The sequence below is a fragment of the Phocoena phocoena genome, chromosome 1, assembly GCF_963924675.1.
Source record: "Phocoena phocoena chromosome 1, mPhoPho1.1, whole genome shotgun sequence".
Lineage (NCBI taxonomy): Eukaryota > Metazoa > Chordata > Mammalia > Artiodactyla > Phocoenidae > Phocoena > Phocoena phocoena.
This window is the reverse complement of record NC_089219.1, coordinates 106,200,025-106,223,702: the sequence shown is the minus strand read 5'-3', so window position 1 is coordinate 106,223,702 and position 23,678 is coordinate 106,200,025. Positions and strand designations below refer to the sequence as shown.

The 23,678-nt window shown below is 38.3% G+C and overlaps 1 protein-coding gene across 1 annotated transcript in view; it reads left to right on the top strand.

Annotated features, from left to right (window-relative positions):
• NOTCH2 (notch receptor 2) overlaps positions 1-23,678 on the top strand; it is a 175,080-nt gene that overhangs the window by 32,409 nt on the left and 118,993 nt on the right. Inside the window, exon 2 of the mRNA XM_065880859.1 lies at positions 21,860-21,941. Coding sequence (XP_065736931.1) covers positions 21,860-21,941 — 82 coding nt within the window. The remainder of the gene's footprint in view (positions 1-21,859; positions 21,942-23,678) is intronic.

The following is a 23,678-nucleotide window of genomic DNA, read 5'->3' as shown; positions in this document are numbered from 1 at the left end:
ATGACCGGCCAATTTCTGAAATTCACATCTTTAGAGTTACCCCTTGAGGGGTAAGGTACTGTTGCTTTGGAAGGTTGATGCTTTGGGGTTATTTTCTGTGGAGATGGAAGCTGACTGTGCTTAAATTTATAAACTTGTTCTACTTAGCTATTCTAAAGCCAGATTACATTGAGGGGGAGAATACTTGATTCACTTGATGTTTTTAATATAAAACTTAGAGTATTTGAAGCTTTCTATGGTAACTTATATTCAGGCTTAATGCCAACGTGATTACAATGTGTTGGTTTTAATGTTTTTGATGAGGTGATGTGTGCTTTGGTGGGGAGGAGGAGAGATGTTATTTAATCACCAGCAAACACTAATACACTAATAACCACATTCACTGAATCCTTTGTCCCTTTGCTTGAACTGAGGGTTACTTGCTTTAATACCAGTTTTCCAGAGGGCTTAATCCTGTTAATGTGATGAAGTGATGGTAAGAAGGACATTCCCACTGGGCCTGGAGTGGTATAACTGGTAAAACTCCCTTTGTAAATCCCTCTTGTTCAACATGAGTGTCACTCCCATTTCCCCAAAGTGGAATGAATTTTTATTGAGGAGAGTATTTTAAGAGTGATAAACAAAAGAGATTAAAATATCTCCTCTGTCAGGTCACTGTGACCTTAGAAAGCTAGAATAAACTATCATTTTGCAGATTTTATTTTTGTCTTCTTTTGTGGGAAATTAAGGACTTGTTTATGTTCTCTTTAAAAGAGATAGAAAACGACTGGCCTGCCCCTTCAACAGTTTGGCTTGGCAAACATTTTCCAAGCATTTCCCCTGTGCCTGGCCTCTTAGCTGGGTTGAAGCTAGGTAGAGCAGACATGGTGTAGGTGTGGCCCAGTCCAGAGTCTCTCTTTTGCTGGAACTCCCTTGGGTTGTCAGGCAGGAGGAGTGGCAGCAAAGCAGATGAAATGAGTGGTAGGCCAGGGCATCTGCTTAAAGAATTTTTTTCTAGGAATTTATGACTCATTTATGAGAGTAGGGGAAGCACTGAGCTCCAGAAAGTCAACACCCCTTACTGGATTTACCCCCCAAATTTTAATCTAATATATTGGAGTTTAGATCATTGCTTTTGCTCTTTCTAAGAACTCTGGACTGAAACTGGGACAAGGGAAGTCTTTTGGCCTCTCTAGAACCAAAAAAACCGTTGTGAAAGGCAATGTAACTTTTGCCAGATCAGGTGTTGCTGCAAATAGAGAAGCCTAGATTTCCTTCCCTTGTTTGAAGACATGGAAGACAAATTTCAATATGGTCACTTACTATTATTATTTTTAACATCTTTATTGGAGTATAATTGCTTTACAACGGTGTGCTAGTTTCTGCTTTACAACAAAGTGAATCAGTTATACATATACATATGTTCCCGATATGGTCACTTACTGACGTATAGGTGTACCTTGGAGATATTGTGGGTTCAGTACCAGACCACTGCAATGAAGTGAATGTCACAATAAAGCAAGTTACATGAATTTTTTGGTTTCCCAGTGCATATAAAAGTTATGTTTACACTGTATTGTAGTCTGTTACATGTATAATAGCATTATATGTAAAAAAACAATGTACATATCTTAATTAAAAATACTTTGTTGCTAAAAATGCTGACCATCATTTGAGCCTTCATCAAATGGTAATCTTTTTGCTGGTGGAGGGTCTTGCCTCGTGATTGGTGGCTGCTGGCTGATCAGGTGGTGGTTGCTGAAGATAGGGGGGGGCTGTGGCACTTTCTTAAGATAAGACAACAGTGAAGTTTTCTGCATCGATTGACTCTTACTTTTGTGAATGATTTCTCTGTAGTGTGCAATGCTGTTTGATAGCATTTTACCCACAGTAGAACTTTTTTCAAAATTGGGGTCAGTCTTCTCAACCTCTGCTGCTGCTTTGTCAGCTAAGTTTAATAAAATATTCTAAATCCTGTGTTGTCATTTCAGCAGTCTTCACTAGGAGTAGATTCCATCTCAAGAAACCACTTTCTTTGCTCACCCATGAGAAGTGTATCCTTATCTGTTAAAGTTTTATCGTGAGATTGAGCAATTCAGTGCCATCTTTAGGGTCTGCTTCTAACTAAAGTTCTCTTGCTATTTCCACCACATCTGCAGTTATTTTGTCCACTATGAGGTCTTTTTTTTAAAAATTGAAATATAGTAGATGTACAATATTATATTAGATTCAGGTGTACCACATAGAGATTTGACATTTGCATACATTATGAAATGTTCACCATGATAAGTCTAGTAACCATCTGCCCCATACAAAGTTATTACAGTATTATTGACCGTATTCCTTATATTACATTCCTGTGCCTTATTTATTCTATAACTGGATGTTCGTACGTCTTAATCCCCTTCACCTATTTTGCCTCACCCCACCCTCTCCCCTCTGGCAACCACCCATTTGTTCTCTGTATCTGTGAGTCTGTTTTCATTTTGGCTTTTTTTGTTTTGTGTTTTAGATTCCACATATAAAGTGAGATCATATGGTATTTGTCTCTCTCTGTCTGACTTATTTCACTTAGCATAATGCTCTCTGGATTCATCCATGTTGTTGCAAATGGAAAGTTTTTTTTTTTTATGGCTGAATAATATTCTGTTATATGTTTATATATACCACATCTTCTTTATACATTCTTCTATTGATAGACACTTAGGTTGCTTCCATATCTTGGCTATTGTTAATAATGCTGCTATGAACATTGGGGTGCATGTATCTTTTCAAATTAGTGTTTTTGTTTTCTTTGGGTAAATACCCAGAAATTACTGAATCATATAGCAATTCTATTTTTAGTCTTTTTGAGGAGCCACCACATTATTTTCCATAGTGGCTGCACCAATTTATATTCCCATCAACATTTTAAGAGGGTTCCCTTTTCTAAACATGCACACCAGCACTTGTTATTTGTTGTCTTTTTGATGATAGCCATTCTGACAGGTGTGAGGAGACATCTTGTGGTTTAGATTTGCATTTCCCTAATGATTAGTGATGTTGGGCATCTTTTCATGTGTCTATTGGCCATACGTATGTCTTCTTCAGAAAAATGTCTCTTCAGATTCTCGACCCAATTTTTTTTTTTTTTTTTTTTGCGGTATGCAGGCCTCTCACCGTTGTGGCCTCTCGCGTTGCGGAGCACAGGCTCCAGAAACGCAGGCTCAGCGGCCATGGTTCACGGGCCTAGCTGCTCCGCGGCATGTGGGATCTTCCCGGACTGGGGCACGAACCTGTGTCACCTGCATCGGCAGGCGGACTCTCAACCACTGCGCCACCAGGGAAGCCCTCGACCCAATTTTTGTTAGGGTTGTTTGTTTTTTTGATGTTGATTTATATGAGTTCTTTGTACATTTTGGATATTTACTCCTTATCAGATATATCATTTGCAAATATCTTCTCCCATTCAGTAGGCTGCCTTTTTGTTTTGTTGATAGTTTCCTTTGCTGTACAAAAGCTTTTTAGTTTGATGTAGTCCCATTTGTTTATTTTTGCTTTTGTTTCCCTTGCCTGAAGAGATAGATCCAAAAAAAATATTGCTAAGATCAGTATCAAAGATCGTACTGCCTATGTTTTCTTCCAGGAGTTTCATGGTTTCAGGTCTTGCATTTAAGTCTTTAATCCATTTTGAATTTATTTTTGTATATGGTGTGAGAAAGTGGCCCAGTTTGATTCTTTTGCATGCAGCTGTCTAGTTTTTCCCAGCACCATTTATTGAAGAGGCTGTCTTTCCCCCATTGTATATTCTTGCCTCCTTTGTTGTAGATTAATTGGCCATATAAACCTAGGTTTACTTCTGGGCTCTCTATTCTGTTCCATTGATCAATGTATCTGTTTTTGTGCCATGTCATACTGTTTTGATTACTATAGCTTTGTAGTATAGTTTCAGTTTGGGAGCATGATACCTCCCACTTTGTTCTTTCTCAGGATTGCTTTGGCTGTTGAGGGTCTTTTGAGGTTTCATACAAATTTTAGGATTATTTCTTCTGGTTCTGTGAAAAATACCACTGATATTTTGATAGGGATTGTCTTGAATCTTAGACTGCTTTGTGTAGTTAGGACATTTAAACAGCATTGCTTCTTCTAATCCATGAGCATGGTATATCTGTTCATTTGTTTGTGTCATCTTTAGTTCCTTTCATTAATGTCATATAGTTTTCCCAGTACAGGTCTTTTACCTTTTAGGTTTATTCCTTGGTATTTTATTCTTTTTGATACAATTGTAAATGAGATAGTTTTCTTAATTTCTCTTTCTGATTATTATTAGTGTATAGAATTGCAACAGTTTTCTGTATTTTGCATCCTGCAACTTTACTGAATTTATTTATTCTAATAGTTTTTTTTAAATAGCATCTTTAGATTTTCTACAGATAGTATCATGTCATCTGCAAACAGTGACAGTTTTACTTCTTCCTTTCCAATTTGAATTCCTTTTATTTCTTTTTCTTGTCTGATTGCTGTGGCTAGAACTGCTGCTACTATGTTGAATAAAAGTGGCAAGAGTGGGCATCCTTGTCTTGTTCCTAATCTTGGAGTAAATACTTTCAGCTTTTCACCATTAAGCTGAGGGTTGGTCATATAAGGCCTTTATTATGTTGAGGTGTGTTCCTTCTGTACTCACTTATTGAGAGTTTTTATCATAAATGAATGTTGAATTTTGTCTAAAGCTTTTTCTGCATCTATTGAGATGATCATATGATTTCTATTCTTCAATTTTGTTTGTTGGGAGTTTTAAAATTACTGATTCAGTTTCAATTCTGATAATGAGTCTGTTCATATTTTCTACTTCTTTCTGATTCAATCTTGGGAAATTATCCATTTCTAAGGATTTATCCATTTTTTTCCTAGGTTGTCCATTTTACTGACATAACTGTTTGTAGTCATCTCTTATGATTCTTTGTATTTCTGTGGTGTTTGTTGTAAGTTCTCTTTCTTTTCTGATTTTATTGATTTCAGTACTCTCTCTTTTTTTCTTGATGACTCTGGCTAAAGATTTATCCATTTTGTTTATCTTTTCAAAGAACCAGCTCTTAGTTTCATTGATCTTTTCTATTGTTTTTAGTCTCTGTTTCATTTATTTCCACTCTGATCTTTTTTATTTCTTTCCTTCAGCTAACTTTGTGTTTTGTTTATTCTTCTTTTTCTAGTTCCTTTCAGTGTAAGGTTAGATTGTTTATTTGAGATTTTTCTTGTTTTCTGAGGTAGACTGGTATTGCTATAAACTTCCCTTTTAGAACTGCTTTTGCTGTATCCCATAGATTTTGGTCGTTGTGTTTCCATTTTCATTTGTCTCTAGGTATTTTTTTTTTTTTGCGGTACGTGGGCCTCTCACTGCTGTGGCCTCTCCCATTGTGGAGCACAGGCTCCGGTTGCGCAGGCTCAGCAGCCATGGCTCACAGGCCTAGCTGCTCCGCGGCATGTGGGATCTCCCCGGACCGGGGCGCGAACCTGTGTCCCCTGCATCGGCAGGTGGAGTCTCAACCACTGTGCCACCAGGGGAGCCCTCTAGGTATTTTTTGTTTTTTTCAATTGATTATTTAGTAGCTCGTTGTTTAGACTCCATGTGTGTATGGGTTTTTTTTGGCAGTTTTTTTCTTGTAATTGATTTCTAGTCTCATACTGTTGTGGTTGGAAAAGATGCTTGATATGATTTCAGTCTTCTTAAATTTATTGAGACTTGTTTTGTGGCCTAGCATGTGATCTATCTTGGAGAATGTTTCATGGGCACTTGAAAAGAATGAGTATTCTCCTGTTTTTTTTGGATGAAGTGTTCTGTATATATCTATTAAATCCATTTGGTCTAATGTGTCATTTAAGGCCAGTGTTTCCTAATTGATTTTCTCTCTCAGTGATCTGTGCATTGATGTAAGTGGGATGTTAAAAGTCCCCTATCATTGTGTTACCGTCAATTTCTCCCTTTAAGTTTGTTACTATTTGCTTTATGTATTTAGGTGCTTCTATGCTGGGTGCATATAAATTTACAATTGTTATACCTTCTTCTTAGATCAATCCTTTTGTCATCATGTAATGTCCTTCTTTGTCTCGTTACAGTCTTTGTTTTAAAGTCTATTTTGTCTGATATAAGTATTGCTACCCTAGCTTTCTTTTCATTTATATTTGTATGGAATACGTTTTTCCATTCTCTCACCTTCAGTCTCTGTGTGTCTTTAGATCTGAAGTGAATCTCTTGTAGGCAGCATATATATGGGTCTTGTTTTTGGTCCATTCAGCCACTCTCTGTCTTTTGATTAGAATATTTAGTCTATTTACATTTAAAGTAATTATTGATAGATATGTACTTATTGCCATTTTGTTAATTGTTTTCTGTTATTTTTTTTATTTCTTTGTTGTTTTTTTTTCTTCTTTTGCTCTCTTCGCTTGTGATTTGATGGCTATCTCTTGTGTTGTATTTGGATTCCTTTCTCTTTTGTTTGTGTATCACAGATTTTTGGTTTGTGGTTACCCTGAGTCTCATATATAACAACATAAACATCTATATATTTCACTACTTTTGTCTTTTAAACTTCCTATTAGCTTTATAAGTGGTGGATCTACTACCTTTACTGTATTTTTACCTTTACCAGTGAGATTTTTTCTTACATAATTTTCGTATTTCTAGTTGTGGCCTTTTTTTCTGCTTAAAGAAGTCCCTTTAACATTTCTTGTAAAGCCTGTTTAGTGGTGCTGAACTCTTTCAGCTTTTGCTTGTCTGTAAAACTCTTTTTATCTCTCCTTCAACTCTGAGTGATAAACTTTTTGGATAGACTGTTCTTTGTTGTAGGTTTTTCCCTTTTATCACTTTGAATATATTGTGCCACTCTCTTCTGGCCTGTAAAGTTTCTGATGAAAAGTCAGCTGATAGTATTATGGGAGTTTCCTTGTACTTGTTGCTTTTTTCTTCCTGCTTTTAAGATTCTGTCTTTATTTTTAATTTTTGCCATTTTAATTATCGTGTCCCTTCGTGTGGACCTCTTTGGGTTCATTTTGTTTGGGACTCTCTTTGCTTCCTGGACTTGGATGTCTGTTTCCACCCCCAGTTTAGGGAAGTTTTCAGCTATTAATCTTCAAATAAGTTCTCTGCTCCTTTCTCTCTCTCTGTTTCTTCTGGGACCCCTGTCATGCAAAATCAGTATTCTTGATATTGTCCCAGAGGTCTCTTAAATGGTCCTCATTTTTAAAAGTTGTTTTCCTTTTTCTCTGTTTAGCTTCAGTGATTTCCACTACTCTGTCTTTCAGATTGTTGATCTGTTCTTCTGTATCATCTAATCCACTGTTGATTCCTTCTATTGTATTTTTTAATTTCAGTTATTGTATTCTTCAGCTCTGTTTGGTTCTTCTTTATATTTTGTAACTCTTTGGTAAAATTCTCACTGTGTTCATCCATTCTTCTCCTGAGCTTGTTGAGCATCTTTATGATCATTACCTTGAACTCTTTATTGGGGAGATTGCTTATCTCCACTTTGTTTAGTTCTTTTACTGAGATTTTGTCTTGTTCCATCCTTTGGAACATATCCTCCATCTCCTCATTTTACCCAATTCTCCATGTTTATTTCTATGTGTTAGGTAAGTCGGTTATGTTTCCTGTTATTGGAGAAGTGGCCTCATGTAGGGGATGTGTGATAAGGCCCAGCAACATGCACCACTCTGATTACCAGAGCTGTATGTTCTGGGGGTATCTCCTATGTGGGCTCTGTGCACCCTACTGTTGTGGCAGGGATAACTCCTGTGTGCATGCTGATAAGTGGGGCTGATCCCTGGCCTGGTTGACTGCAAGGCCATGTCTCACGCAGTAGCTGTGGGCCAGCTGGAGGGAAGGGTAGGCTTCCCATGCAATTGACTGTTTGGCTTGAGGGGGCTTTGGGGCTGGTGCTAGCCTCCTGGAGTGCAGAACTTCCACTGAAGTCTTGTACCCCTCAAAGTCATCCAAGAGGGTTTGAATCAACTTCTTCCAAGCTCCTTTTAATGCTGATACTTTGACCTCTTACCACGAATCACAAATGAGCTCAGTAATATTTAGAATGGTGAATCCTTTCTAGGAGGTTTTCATTTTCCTTGCCCAGATCCATCAGAGAAATCTCTATGGCAGCTATAGCCTTACAAAATGTATTTTTTAAATAATAAGACTTGAAAGTCAAAATTACTTATTGATCCATGGGCTGCAGAAAGGATGTTGTGTTAGTAGCAATGAAAACAACATTAATCTCATAGCACATGTCCATCAGAGCTCTTGGGTAACTAGATGCACTGTTATTGAGCAGTAATATTTTGAAAGGACTCTATTTTTCTGAGTAGTAGGTCTCAACGATGGGCTTAGAACATTCAGTAAGCCATGTTGTAAATGGGTGTACTCTTACCTAGGCTGTGTCGGTCCATTTATGGAGCACAGGCAGAGTAGATTTAGCATAATTCTTAAGGGCTCTAGGATTTTTCGAGTAGTATTCAGTAAATAAGCATTGGCTTCAACTTAAAGTTACCAGCTATATTAACCCCTAACAAAAGAGCCTGTTTTTTGAAGCTCTGAAGCCAGGCTTTGACTTCTCTCTAGCTATGAAAGTCCTAGATGGCATCTTCTTCCAATACAGGGATGTTTCATCTATACTGAAAACCTGTTGTTTAGTGTAGCACCTTCATTAATTATCTTAGCTAAGTCTTCTGGATAAGTTGCTTGCAACTTCTGCTCAGCACTTGCTGTTTCACCTTCTGCTTTTATGTTAAGGAGATGACTTCTCTCCTTAAACCTTTCCTTAAACCAGCCTCTGCTAGCGTCAAACTTTTCTTCTGCAGCTTCATCACTTCTCTCAGCCTTCACAGAAATGAAGAGAGCTGGAGCCTTGCTCTGGATTAGGTTTGACTTAAGGGAATATCGTGGCTGGTTTGTTCTTCTATCCAGACCACTGAAACTTTCTCCATATCAGCAATAAGGCTGTTACACTTTCTTATTATTTGTGTGTTCACTGGAGAAGCACTTTTAATTTCCTTCAAAAACTTTTCTTTTGCATTCACAACTTGGCTAAGTGTTTGGTGCAGGAGGCCCAGCTTTCAGCCTATCTTGGCTTTCAACATGCCTTCCTCACTAAGCTTAATCATTTTTAGCTTTTGATATAAAGTGAGAGACGTGTGACCCTTCCTTTCACTTGAGCACTTAGAGGTCATTGCAGAGTTATTAACTGACCTAATTTCACTTTTGTTGTGTCTCAGGGACTATAGAAGCCTGAGGAGAGGGAGAAAGATAGGAGAATAGCTGGTTGGGGAAGTGGTCAGAACACACACATTTATTAAGTTCACTGTCTTACACGGACAGAGTTCATGGCACCCCAAAACAATTAAAGTAGAAACATCAATAATCACTGATCACAGCTTATCATAACAAATACAATGATAATGAAAAAATTTGAAATTTTGTGAAACTTACCAAAATGTGACACAGAGACATGAAGTGAGGAATAGCCATTAGAAAAATGGCATGACAGATTGGTTCCATGCATGGTTACCACAAACCTTTAATTTGTAAAAATGCAATAAAGCAAAATGCAGTAAAATGAGATAAGCCTGTACACAAGATTTTCTGTTTGCTGTCTTTCTTGGCTCATCCAGCAACAGTTAGGTGAGCAAGAATGGACATGAGCATTTGCAGGCCAAATTGTGACTGTGAGTGTGCTGGGCTGTTTTTATTCAAATGACTGGTGTTAACTCCACAGAAGTCTAAGTAGTCTTAGAGATAAATTCTTGCTTACATGCACAGTAAAGAAAGAATGCGAGTAGTTGAAAGTTTTATGGAGTTAGAGGACTAGGGTTTTTCAGGGGGATTGATTGAACATTGAAATTATCAGCTCTTCATCAAATATTTTTAAACATGCATTATTATTATTCTTTTCTGTTGACCATGGGGCCAAAGTTTTGTTTACATGAGTTGGCATAGATTTGTGTTTGAAGAAACAAAAGAAGGGAGGGATTGAAAACAAAACTACATAGAAATGGAAGTTTGGGGCTGTATTTCATGTTTTCTTTTACCCTTGATATTTAATAAAGATTATTTTCCTTCTGTTACCTTCTCCTGTTCCAAGGTTGTTGCCCCAGGCATGTTCTCTGGAAATGGGAACGATATGCATTTACCATCTCCAGATTTAGGTATTTTCCTCACAGTGCTGGTTTCTCTGCTTATCTGGGATATTCTGGGTATGAGCCTACAGTTTAGAACCTTTTGAGCTCTTGGGTTTAGACAGTTCTCAGTGATGTGTGAAGGAAGTTTGAATTGAATATTGTCCACAGGTGAATAGGGTTTACTTCTGGCTGAAGATATAGAACCTCAGTGACCCAGATAATAATATAGAAATGACCCAAGTGTTAGGAACTTAGCCTGTGCAAACCCTGACTTCAGAACATTTAGTGCGACTTTGTATAAAGATTCAGACCGGGCTTCCCTGGTGGCGCAGTGGTTGCGGGTCTGCCTGCTGATGCAGGGGACGCGGTTTCGTGCCCCGGTCCGGGAGGATCCCGCATGCCTCGGAGCGGCTGGGCCCGTGAGCCATGGCCGCTGAGCCTGCGCGTCCAGAGCCTGTGCTCTGCAGCAGGAGAGGCCACAACAGTGAGAGGCCCGCGTACTGCAAAAATAACAACAAAAAATATTCAGACCTTCTATAATCCATTAGCGTAATACACGATTATGGTGTTCCAGTGACTTGATTCTTGGGAGTAACATTTACTGCTACCAACCAACGATTTAAAAAAATCCTTCCTGTGGGGAAGGATGCCTGTGGGGAAATCTGAAGTTGTTCCCTGGGTTTTCCCCATTTGGTTTTGGGAAGTTTCCATGATTTTATATAATAACATATAACAATTTAGATTTTTCCATTTTCACTTTCAACATAATTTTGTCCCTTATTCTTTCTTTTTAGGGTCTACCTCTAAATTAACAAACAGTAGAAATTGTCTACTCCATTTAAAAAGCATTCTGAACAATTTAAGCTAAAAGAACACTTTGTTTCTTTTGGGTGGGTATCAAGAAAATTATATATATTTATAAAATTCTTTTCCAGCAAGGGTACTTAAAAGCATGTATTTGAAATTAAGGGTTTTTTGAAAAATGGAGCTGTGCTTAACAAAATAGTCTTTTAAAAATTTTACAAAGGGAGTGTTTACTAAAAGCACAGGAAATTGGTGACAGGCAGAGTTTGTCTCTGATAAGAGAACAGATAGAGACCATAGAACAGAACAGATAATAGAAGATATAAGACAATGGAATAATACCTCAGACTGGCCTTTTATGACCACTAAGTAGTACAGAAATATATAGTCCTTTGTGTGGAGAATAATTTAACTCCAAATATGATATAACTTCTTACTCTCTGTTGGGTTTTATTACACTAAGATCCTGACCCTTTTGGACATGAAAACCTTGTAACTATTTTGGTCAGTGTCATTTTACAAAGGGTTAGATACTTACAGTGAAGAAATACATTGGAGCTATTTTGGACCATATTGGTGCTTATTGTTTTGTGGATGTGTATCAGTGTATCTACCCATGGGGAAAATGGTACTGTAGAATAAAAGCATACTATCACTCTAAGACACTGATGAAAGAAATTAAAGATGATACAAGCAAGATGGAGAGATATACCATGTTCTTGGATTGGAAGAATCAACATTGTGAAAATGACTATACTATCCAAAGCAATCTACAGATTCAGTGCAATCCCTATCAAACTACCAATGGCATTTTTCACAGAACTAGAACAAAAAATTTCACAATTTGTATGGAAACAAAGACCCTGAATAGCCAAAGCAATCTTGAGAAAGAAAAACAGAGCTGGAGGAATCAGGCTCCCTGACTTCAGACTATACTACAAAGCTACAGTAATAAAGACAGTATGATACTGGCACAAAAAACAGAAATATAGATCAATGGAACAGGATAGAAAGCCCAGAGATAAACCCATGCACATATGGTTACCTTATTTTTGATGAAGGAGGCAAGAATATACAATGGAGAAAAGACAGCCTTTTCAATAAGTGGTGCTGGGAAAACTGGACAGCTACATGTAAAAGAATGAAATGAGAACACTCCCTAACACCATACACAAAAATAAACTCAAAATGGATTAAAGACCTAAATGTTAGGCCAGTCACTATCAAACTCTTAGAAGAAAACATAGGCAGAACACTCTATGACATAAATCACAGCAAGATCCTTTTTGACCCACCTCCTAGAGAAATGGAAATAAAAACAAAAATGAACAAATGGGACTAATGAAACTTAAAAGCTTTTGCACAGCAAAGGAAACCATAAACAAGACAAAAAGACAGCCTTCAGAATGGGAGAAAATATTTGCAAATGAAGCGATTGACAAAAGATTAATCTCCAAAATTTACAAGCAACTCATGCAGCTCAATATCAATAAAACAAACAACCCAATCCAAAAATGGGCAGAAGACCTAAATAGACATTTCTCCAAAGAAGATATACAGATTGCCAACAAACACAAAGAATGCTTAACATCATTAATCATTAGAGAGACACAAATCAAAACTTCAATGAAGTATCACCTCACACCAGTCAGAATAACCATCATCAAAAAATCTACAAACAATAAATGCTGGAGAGGGTGTGGAGAAAAGGGAACCCTGTTGCACTGTTGATGGGAATGTAAATTGTTACAGCCACTATGGAGAACAGTTCGGAGGTTCCTTAAAAAACTAAAAATAGAACTACCAGATTACCCAGCAATCCCACTACTGAGCATATACCCAGGGAAAACCATAATTGAAAAAGAGTCATGTACCACAATGTTCATTGAGGCTCTATTTGAACATTGACATGGAACCAACCTAAGTGTCCATCAACAGATGAATGGATAAAGAAGATGTGGCACATATATACAATGGAATATTACTCAGCCATAAAAAGAAACAAAATTGCGTTATGTGTAGTGAGGTGGTTGGACCTAGAGTCTGTCATACAGAGTGAAGTAAAGTCAGAAAGAGAAAAACAAATACTGTATGCTAACACATATATATGGAATCTAAAAAAAATAAGAGAAAAAAGGTCATGAAGAACCTAGGGGCAGGATGGGAATAAAGATGCAGGCATAGAGAATGGACTTGAGGACACGGGGAGGGGGAAGGGTAAGCTGGGACAAAGTGAGAGAGTGGCATGGACATATATACACTACCAAATGTAAAATAGCTAGTGGGAAGCAGCCGCATAGCACAGGGAGATCAGCTCTGTGCTTTGTGACCACCTAGAGGGGTGGGATAGGGAGGGTAGGAGGGAGGGAGACGCAAGAGGGAGGAGATATGGGGATATATGTATGTGTATAGCTGATTCACTTTGTTATAAAGCAGAAACTAACACACCGTTGTAAAGCAATTATACTCCAATAAAGATGTTTTAAAAAAAAAGCACACTATCTTAGCTTAGCATTCACTTGGAATTTTTATGCCTGTTTTCTGCATTTGCTGTTTAGATGTAAATTATTTGGCTTCCGTTCAAACCATTTAAATCAATTCTTACCATAATACACATGGCTTAAGATTCATGGGGGAGGGTGTTTCTTTATTCATGCAAATTTTAAGATAGGAACTTCCAAAGATGTTTTAGGTTTGTGAAGATTAAAAAGTATGGTTCCACTTTCTCCACTTTTCATCCCTGTTAAAGGCCAGGAAATTTGCACCATTTTTTCCTCCATATTTTACTTTTCTACTCCTTACACAGTATGAAATCAGAATTACTAGGCACAGTCACATTTGGGTATCCCCATGCTTATTAAAATTGGAACCTTGGAATATTTTAAACACATAAACCGATTGTTGAGTTTGTTAAAGGGTTTTGTCAAAATTAGAGATAGTTAGTTCATTGAATATTTTATGAATATTGAGTATACCTGCTGCGTTCCAGGCACTGTTCTAGGTCCTGGTTATACAAAGATGAGCCAATCATGGTCACTGCCTTTAGGGAATTTGCTCAGAGGTAGAGAGAAATTGGTGAGCCTGTATTTATAATGCATCTGCCCAAGATGTAAGGGGAGTACAAGGAGGGACATGTAAATCAGACTGGAGGGTCTCTGAGGGCTTCTTAAGGAAGGTAATGCTTTATTCGTGAATTGAAATATAAGTAGGAGTTAGCAAGATGGAGAAGGAAGAAAGGGAGGGGAAGTATTTTCCAGGTGGAAGAATGTGTGTGTAGAGATGATTATTAACAAATTGGTCACGTGATTTATAAGTATATGTGTATTTTTCATATCTTGCATTTCATATGGAAGAGGAAGTCCATTTTCATCCCCAAAACTAAGAAATTAAAATTTAACTCATAAGTAATTTTTTTCTGCAGTCTTTAAAAATACAGCAAAATAAAAGAAAAAGAAAAAAACACAGTGCATAATACATGTTAACATAGTACAGCAAATGTACCAAATTTTGTTTTTTGCAATAAATCCAACATTATAAAATAGGACAAAAATTGGAATTTTTAAAATGAAAGATTACTATGGATTCACCAACTCACTGGGATGAATATCTTTATAAAACTAAAAATGCTATTAATAATTAAAAAAATACCCTTATGTTATTTGTAAATTCAGTTTTTTGTTGGTTATATTTCCTTAAATCAAGGCATTCCTGCTTTTGAAAAGTAGTAATATTTTGCTATGAATCTTATAGCTTAAGCCTTAATTTCTGTGGGTCTGGTATTATCATCTCTTAAGTAGAAAACAAATGTTCTATTAGATGATACCTTTAAGGGGCATAGAAATCCTCGGAACGCTATCAGGAAAATAAAATTAATATCTCCCTTGTTTCATTTATGTGCCTTTTAATCAAGGCAGATTTCAAGGAGGAAGACAGATGTTTCTCCATTTTGTTTTTCTTTAAATGTACTACTTGGGATTTGAAGCTTCTGCACTTCTTCTGTTTGTTTGGATTTTTTTTTTTTTTCCCATGGCTTAATCCCAAAAAATGGAATAAAAAATTTAGCGAAAGCTTTGTTGTTTGAAATTGCAGGGTGCTGCGAGACTTATTGCAAATCCCTGATGTCTCCCTGTCTGCCCTCAATTCTCCTATTTTTGGTAATAATGCAAGCAGTCATTTTAGAAAACTTTGCTTTGTTCATTTTACTGAGCCTCTTCCAGCACCATGTGCCTGAAGCAATAGCAGCCAGCCACAGCCAAGGTCCTAGGGCATAAACTCAGACTTCATCTTTCTCAAATGCTGCTACTTGAAATTTGCATAAACGTTGAAAAGAAGATTAAAGGGGCCCTCTATGCCTCCTCTTCACATATTTTAGGAACCCCAGCCATTCAAGGCATTAAAATGTCTTTTGAGTCATCAGGGGACGTAAAAGCGCAAACAGATGCCATCCTGCAGACAGAGGGAGCAGGATATGAAAAAAATCATGTGAGATAGACAACTGAGGCTTATTTGAAGAGGCTGCAAAGCAACAAGTAATGCCAATTTGAAACGATTACATGTTAATGCAACAAGTGAAACACGTTTGAAGGCTGCTCAGATTACACCGGCTGGGGTGCAGACTTAATTACTCATGTTAGAGATTCCTAAAACAAAGGGAGGCTTTTAAACCAGTGATATGTAGCTGGCATGATACTGAAAAGCCGTGGAAAACCTAGGTAAATGCCTAGAGGAAGTTTTAAGGACAATTCCATTAAGTCTGGAGATCTTGGGCCTGTCCCTAAATGGGCAAATTCCTTAGGCACTGGAACTGGTAAAAATCAATGACAGTTTATTCTGTTGTTTGCAGTATTTATATACAAATGAGGCTGATAAACTTTACTAGAACCTTGTCTGGACTGAGTTATACTTACTGCTAAACAACAAAGGTTTGTGTTGTATTTCTTAAAGGTTCTTTCTGGAGTGATTCTGAAATTGATATTGAGAGGGTCTGCTAAAGGTATACAGTAAAAACAATTTTTATTTTACTCCTATTTATCTTAGAGTCATTTGGGTAGGTCATTTTCTGTCTGTCCCTATTCCTAACTTCCCTAGATTGTGTGCACCATGAGAATAGGAATTGTTTGTTTTGTCCCTGTTTGCTTTTCATGCAGTGCTTAGTAGAGGGCCATACTCAGAGTAGTCGTTCAACAAGTAGTAAAAGCACCATGTTAAAACTGAATGACATTTTTGCTCTTATATCGTGTTATTTTACCTTTCATGAATCACTTCTCCCTGTGCTTGCCGTGCTATACCTTTTTTTTTTTTTTTTTGAGCAGTGAGTGACTTTTTTTGTAGTAGTTCAGGATCTCTTTTACTAGACCTTTATTGGTGGCAACTGGGAAGAATTTATTCCATTTATTGATATGTCCTAAATTTCTTAGGGCTCTTCTATTTTTCCAGATTTCTCAGTTTGTTAAACTGGGGTTTGATTGATATAACAAGTTCCTCTAAAGCCACCATTTATCATGGAATCAATTACAAAGAATTTAAGTACCTACTATGTGAGCAGTCCTTTTAGGGCTCTTACTCTGTGTCAGGCATTGTTCTAGGCTCTTTAAATGTATTAATTTGGTTCATTCTTTTTTTTTTTTTTTTTTTGCGGTACGCGGGCCCCTCACTGTTGTGGCCTCTCCCGCCGTGGAGCACAGGCTCCGGACGCGCAGGCTCAGCAGCCATGGCTCACGGGCCCAGCCGCTCCACGGCATGTGGGATCCTCGGGCTGGGGCATGAACCCGTGTCCCCTGCATCGGCAGGCAGACTCTCAACCACTGCGCCACCAGGGAAGCCCAATTTGGTTCATTCTTGCCAGGGCTCTGAGAGAGATTATTTTGTACATGAAGAAATGAAAGTACAAAGAGGATACAGAGATAGACAGTAAACGGTGGGGCTGGAATTCCAACTGAGATCCTGATTTCAGCATTTATGCTTTCAATCACTAAACTATATTGCCTCAAATATACAGAAGAGAAGAAATAGTTTCTATCATCTAGGAACTTAAAAGTGTAAAAGCTGAGAGAGTTAGGAGACAATACAGAATTAAATGCTAAATTGTGAGTTATGAGTGTTACAAGGGTAGGGGTTGGCCTGTGAGGACAGAACCGTCCAGGGGAAGCTTTGTGGGCCAGGCAGAAGGTGAGCTGGGCCTGGGAGGAAGGAGCAGAATTTAGATAGTAAAGGGGAAGTGGCAATCAGAGGAAGCTGAGATACTAGTGGAGGCAAGGAACTGAGTTCACAATGGTCTGTTCAAGCAAGAGGCTGCATTCAAAGCAGTTCGAGGTGAAATGCTGGGCGCATAATGTAGGCTGCGATCTTGAAGGCCAGGGTGAGGGCTTCGACTGGAAGAAGGAAGGAATGACTCGTCCCTGGAAGAAAAAGTGCCACGCTTGGCTCTGTACCTACTGAAGGTACTGCATCCACCTCTCAACTGGTTCTTCTGAAGCCAAGCTGAGAATAAGTTCTGAAAACTGAGTAAGAACTGAAAGCCACTGCAGATTAGCGAGTGGTGGACTGACCCTTGTAACATTGTCATTCTGGGAGGTTAGATGGGATTAGAATAAAGTCCTTACCATTTGCGGGGGAGCTGAGAAAATGAGTGGCTTCGGCCTAGTCTGAAATGGGGTGACTTTCATAAGCTTATATAAGAAAGGAAGAAAAGCCTTCACACACTGGAACATTTAACAGTCTTGACTTTTTTCAAACACAGATCTGGCTGTGTTGCCTTCCTTGCTTAGAGCAGCCCAGTAGTTCATGCTCACCCTTAGAGTAGAAGCCGTAATCTAACCCCTGCCTGCCTTCCTTGCTGTTTCCTGTTACCCTCCCTGTTGTTTAATAATTTCTAGCCATACAGACATGGAATACCAGTCTCATTCCATCTCCAGGCCTTTATGCTTGCTGTTTCTTCTGCTTGGGATCACTGTTTCCCCATATCTTCATGATTCTTGTTCATTTAAGTCTTAGCTCAAAGGAAACCACCTGAGAGAGGCCTTTCCTAGTCACTTTATCTAAAGTAGGTCCCTACACCTCCAGCCTTCCTGATTACGTTGTATCCCATAACTGGGTTCTGTTTCCAATAGAATCTCTCACTTACCGCTGTGAGATAATAAATAAATTTACTTATTCATTATCTGTCTTTCCCTAGTAGAAATAAGGTTCATGAGGACAGGGACTTTATTCTGTTAACCATGGTTTCCCTGACATCAGGGCCTGCACCTCACATAGTAGATGCTCTGTAAGTACTTTTTTTTTTTTTTTTTTAATGAATTTGGCTGCTCCCTGAGGCTTGTGGGATCTTAGTTCCCCGACCAGGGATTGAACCCGTGCCCTCGGCAGTGAAAGTGTGGAGTGCTAACCCCTGGACCTCCGGGGAATTCCGTCTGTAAGTATATTTCTGAGTATTGGAAGACTAGTCCCCAAATATGCAGTAGAGAAAATGTGTGAAAATTGGAAATATTCTAGATATTGCGTCACATTGCCAAGTGATGGAGTGATGAAATTGGAATCCACTGCTTCTTTTTGTTTTTGCCCTTTTTGGGGGCAGGGGGCATGTACATATATGAGATTGATATTCATCAGCCAGCATTTATTGAGTAACCTCTGTAGCTTAAGATGAAAATTCGGGAAAAAGTCACTCCTTTTGTGAGTGACTGGTTTCTCTGAGTCTATTAAAACATCAGTTTAATGTCTAACTGATATGATGGAACTTTTTACTTTACACATACAAAGCTGCTTTTAATTTTATTGTTAAATTTAAGTGTTTTACGTTGGAAAAAAAGTAAATTGAATTTTGAAATGAGATCTTTCCCAGCCTCACTGTCATGGTTTTTAGTTATCAGAGTTTTAACTTCTATATTTATGACAAATAATTACAGTATTCATTTAGAAATAGCCTCTGAGCAAAGTTGTGAGTCTCAAATTTTACTTGGTTGTCGTTGCTTTTATTCATCCAGGCCATGCATTGTCGTCTACATCATCCAGGACTTCTGGTGGATTATATAGTCTCAGGGGATTCCTTAAAGTGGACCACCATGCCTTAGTACAGGAGTTGTGTCCAAGTGTGGCTCCTCAGAGTCGCAGCATCAGCATCACCTGGGAACTTGTTAGGCATGCACACTCCCAGGCCCCCTTTAGACTGACTCACTCAGAAACCGGGGTGGCGGGGGGTGGAGTCCAGCACTCTGTGTTTTAGCAAGCCCTCCAGATGATTCTGATACACACTAAAGTTTGAGAACCGTGGCTTAGTAAATGTTAAAGGTTCAAGGTAGCATGATCCTACGGACCAGCCAAACGGCATTAATTATTAGCCTTGTGAGCCTACCTCCTTTTTGGTCCCTGAATTTGATTGGTTCACTAAGGCTAGGCTGTGAAGTTATTTTCTAGATTGATTGCCACATATTGACTTTAGGTTGTTTGTATTTCTCTGCACCTGTCACTGTAATGATTTTCCGAGATGCTTAATAGGAACAGACTGTGATTTTTTTTTTTTTTTTTTGCTTGCACCCATGGCTTTCTGAGTCATGGGTGGCTGGCTTCTTTTGTCCTTCTGGATAGATCTCTCTAGGTACCAGGCATGCCATTCATCTGCTTTTAATGAGGGAGTTGTCACTGTTGGATCACAGGGGATCCTTCAGCAGCATTTAGTTTACCCCAGTTTGGTTTACAGGTTGGGAAATTGAGCCCCCATGAGGTTGTGCTTTTCTTGCAGTAGTGCAGCTAGTTTGTGGTAGAGCCAGGGTTTCAGGACTCCTGACTCCCTCCACTGCCCCAGGATTCCTGCAGGGGGAGGCCAGAGCTGTGGCTTGCTCTGGGCCTGCAGGACATTCCTTTCCTATTTAAAGAAAAAAGCAAATAGAAAAAAAGTCAGGAAGTTCTCACTGAAACTAATAAAAGTGTCTAAAGAGAATAAAAAAATCAGTTTGAGAACTTTGGTATGGAGGAAATAACCTGACATTAACTGTTTTAATTATAGTTGTTGCATTGGGCTTATCAGTGTGGGAAGAGGGAGCATTTGAGCCCTACAGGGAAGTGGGATATGGACAACAAGATGACCCTCTTCCTGAATATGCCTGCGCAGGCTGCAGCCTAGTGACTGCTTGTGTGATACCAATAGCTGTCATGGAGCCGGAGCTGGACTCAGTAAGGCCCAGCAGTGTCACAGCTAGTGCTATGGAGGAATGCCCCATGAGGAGGCCTCTTAACCTCCTTGGCCTTCACTTTCTAATATGTGGGTATAATAATACCTATTTTGCCCATCTTGAGAAGAAAAATGCCAGATGGTGGGAAGCAGTGTATTACTGTAGTTAAGAGCACAGACTCTCTCATGAGATCCAGACTCCCTACGTTCAAATTCTGGTTCTTTCACTCACTGTTGTGACAGTAGGCGGGTCACTTATCCTTTCTGTGGGACGGGTTTAATGAAATTAACTACTTCATAGGGTTGCTGGGAAGACTGAATTAGTTTGTGTAAAGGGCTTAGAACAATACCTGGTATTTAGTAAGTGCTATGTGTTAGCTGCTATTGTTATCACTAGTTTTTAAAAATATTATTATCTTAAGAGCTGAGATTTTTGTAAATATATTCTCAAAGGGTTTCATCACTTGATAACAGTACTGGGCATATAGAAGGCTCTTATGCAGTAATCGTTAATGGAGGAGCTGTTCTAACATCCCAGCTTGTGCCTGGGCCCTGCTGTGAGAAGAAGCTGATTTTGATGCCCCGGAAGGGCAGACCTAGAGCCTCTGATATTGCAGTTTATTCATAGAGTGGTACTCACAGAGGAAACTCAAAAGTGGAGACTTCTCGGTTTTGCTTTCAGGTATTTATACATGAACCATCCTAGGAGATGAAGATCTTAATAATCTTCCAGAAAAAGTTCATGGACTTCAATTTTGATTTTTATTGTTTGACAAGGTTTCTTTCTGTCTTGCCCTTCCACTTGTTATTAGTATTCTTGATAAGCATTTTGGTGATGAAAATTCCAACTCTAAAAGCTAAACAATCAAGGTGCTGTAATTATCCAGCAAACGAGGCTTTGGGTGGCCTTCCTCCTCTTCTGGCTGAAATCAGTGAAAGTTTCTACTATTGCTGTTTATTTCTGGGTAGTCTGCTTTTGGGAGGGATTAACATGATGAAGTACCTCTTTATTAAAGGGACTAGGGTTCAAGAATTTGAGAATTATTGTTTTATTTATATATATAAAATGAACTTCTCATTTTCTTTGCTTTAATCCCCCCTCCTCTACAATCTCTATTTATAGTCTACTCCCCATCTTTGTGTGAGCCCCTTAAAGTTAGAGATTATGTTTTATTCATTTCTCTATGAATTCCATTTCCCCTTTTTCCTCTGGATCCTAATGTAGTGTCTGGTACACACTAGGCTCTCAAATGCAGTTTGTTGAATGAATATTATTGATGTTTCTGATTATTTCTTGAAGTGGACTGTTTTGAAACTTCACCTGAGGCTTAAGTAATTCATTAATATCATGGTGACCTAGTATCTACCCAGGTCTTCCTAAATATTCATTGATGAATCCTTACATTGCTCATCTGAAGTATCCAAATCCCAAGATGCTCATGGCATATCATGGATAGTATAGCTTTAATTTTCTTAGTATCATTGGGAAATAAGGATGTAACAGCCAGAGAGATAGAGGCACAGAGAATTAAGAGTATCATTCCGGACCACAGAACAGTTATCGTGGGAAGAGACTCTTGGGATGAGCTTCTGTACTTCTATGACCGCGGGAGCCAGAAGATAAAAAGATGATTAAGACTCTAAAGGGAAACCTAAATCAAGTTGGATATGGGAATGAATGTTGACCCGGATTGGATGATGTTTCTCTGATGTGTGAGGGTTATGACTAGTGACTTATTTCTAATGTGTATTTGTTTTTGTTTTTAGCATTGCAGTGTCGGGACGGCTATGAGCCCTGTGTAAATGAAGGAATATGTGTTACCTACCACAATGGTACAGGGTACTGCAAGTAAGTTTTTCTCTGTTTTTTTCCTTCTTTATGTATTTTATTTTTCCTCAATAGGAAATTGGACAAGATTTGGTAATACTGCTCTATTTTTAATACTTCTGTGAAATGTTACTGGTTCTCTAACTTTTCTGATGTAGTTTTTGTGGGGGATAAGGATGTGGATGCCAGATAAATGGTTAATAAGAACTTACTGTCTTATCTTTTTCATCATGAAAAAGACTTTCAGTGAGTAGCTAGTTAAATATAGTGAGTACATTCTTTTACATTTTCAGTTTAAGGCAAAGCCTCAGAATCGCTTCTCAACGTGTTAGCTGTGATCTTGTTTTAAAGTCAAACCAAATAGATGTTAACTTTAATTCTGCCTACTGTAAGTAAATACTATGTGAAATACTAAGTAAATCCATGTGAAACTTTTATCTAATATACAAAATCAATTCTGAAAGAGAGACTGTGAGAGAAGATGCACACATGCTTGTAGGGATGGGGTGGGGAGCAGGGGCTGTGGCTGAACGTCATTATATAGGTTTAAAAGAATAAGGATGAGGAGTAGATAGGACTGGGGGTTTAGACTAGTCCTCAGGAGCATTCCTTTTCTTTCTCTCTGATCATCCTCTAGTGTAGCCATACTTTTTGTTTGAGGAAACCTGTGAGGTAATCTCATAAATTGCTTCTCTAGGTTGCCTATGGATAATTTTTTTCCCTCTTCAACCTCAATTGAAAATTTTTGATAGGAACATGTTTCCATTCTATTTCTTTAATGGAAAATAAGATTTGGCAATATAACATTTATCTTCTTTAACACTTTTATGGGATATATTTGTTCTTTGCTTTGGTAGAAGTATTTGCTTGCTAAGCATTTTTTAAAAAATTAATTAATTAATTAATTTTGGGCTGCATTGGGTCTTCGTTGCTGCGTACAGGCTTTCTCTAGTTGCGGCGAGGAGGGGCTACTTTTCGTTGCGGTGCGGGGGCTTCTCTTGTGGAGCACAGGCTCTAGGCACGTGGGCTTCAGTACTTGTAGCACGTGGGCTTCAGTAGTTGTAGCATGTAGGCTCAGTAGTTGTGGCTCGTGGGCTCTAGAGCGCAGGCTCAGTAGTTGTGGTGCACGGGCTTAGTTGCTCCGCGGAATGTGTGATCTTCCCAGACACAGGGCTCAAACCTGTGTCCCCTGAATTGGCAGGCAGATTCTTAACCACTGTGCCACCAGGGAAGCCCTTGATAAGCATTTGAAGTGAGTTTATCCAACATGGGTTTGTTTCTTTTCTGGATATTTAACTGAAAAACATAACTATGATAATGACATTTTTCCAATCAAGTCTTCTGACAACAGGATCTAAGTTCTTTAATGTTATGAACAAGAATTTTCCAAGTCAGAAAAAATTTTCTTCACCAAAGTGAAAATATTTTAAGCTGTGATGACAGTAAAGCTTAACAATAGGTTGTTTGGATTGGAATAAATATAACATTGGAAGTGAAATTTTTTATGTAACTGATTATGGGCTGTTCACTTAGTTTTTCTAGCTGGGAAAAAAAATCCAACCAAAAACATGTGATGTAGTCTCTTCTAAGAATGGAAACATAACTGGAGATAATAAGGAAAGGAACTTAGTACCTTAGAATTGGCCACTGAAATCTTGTTAATCTCTTTGGCATCTGGTGTCTTAGTTACTTGCTTTATTCTATTATTTATCTCTCTCGTGGTAGTTAACCCATTATACTATGATCATTTGTTGATGT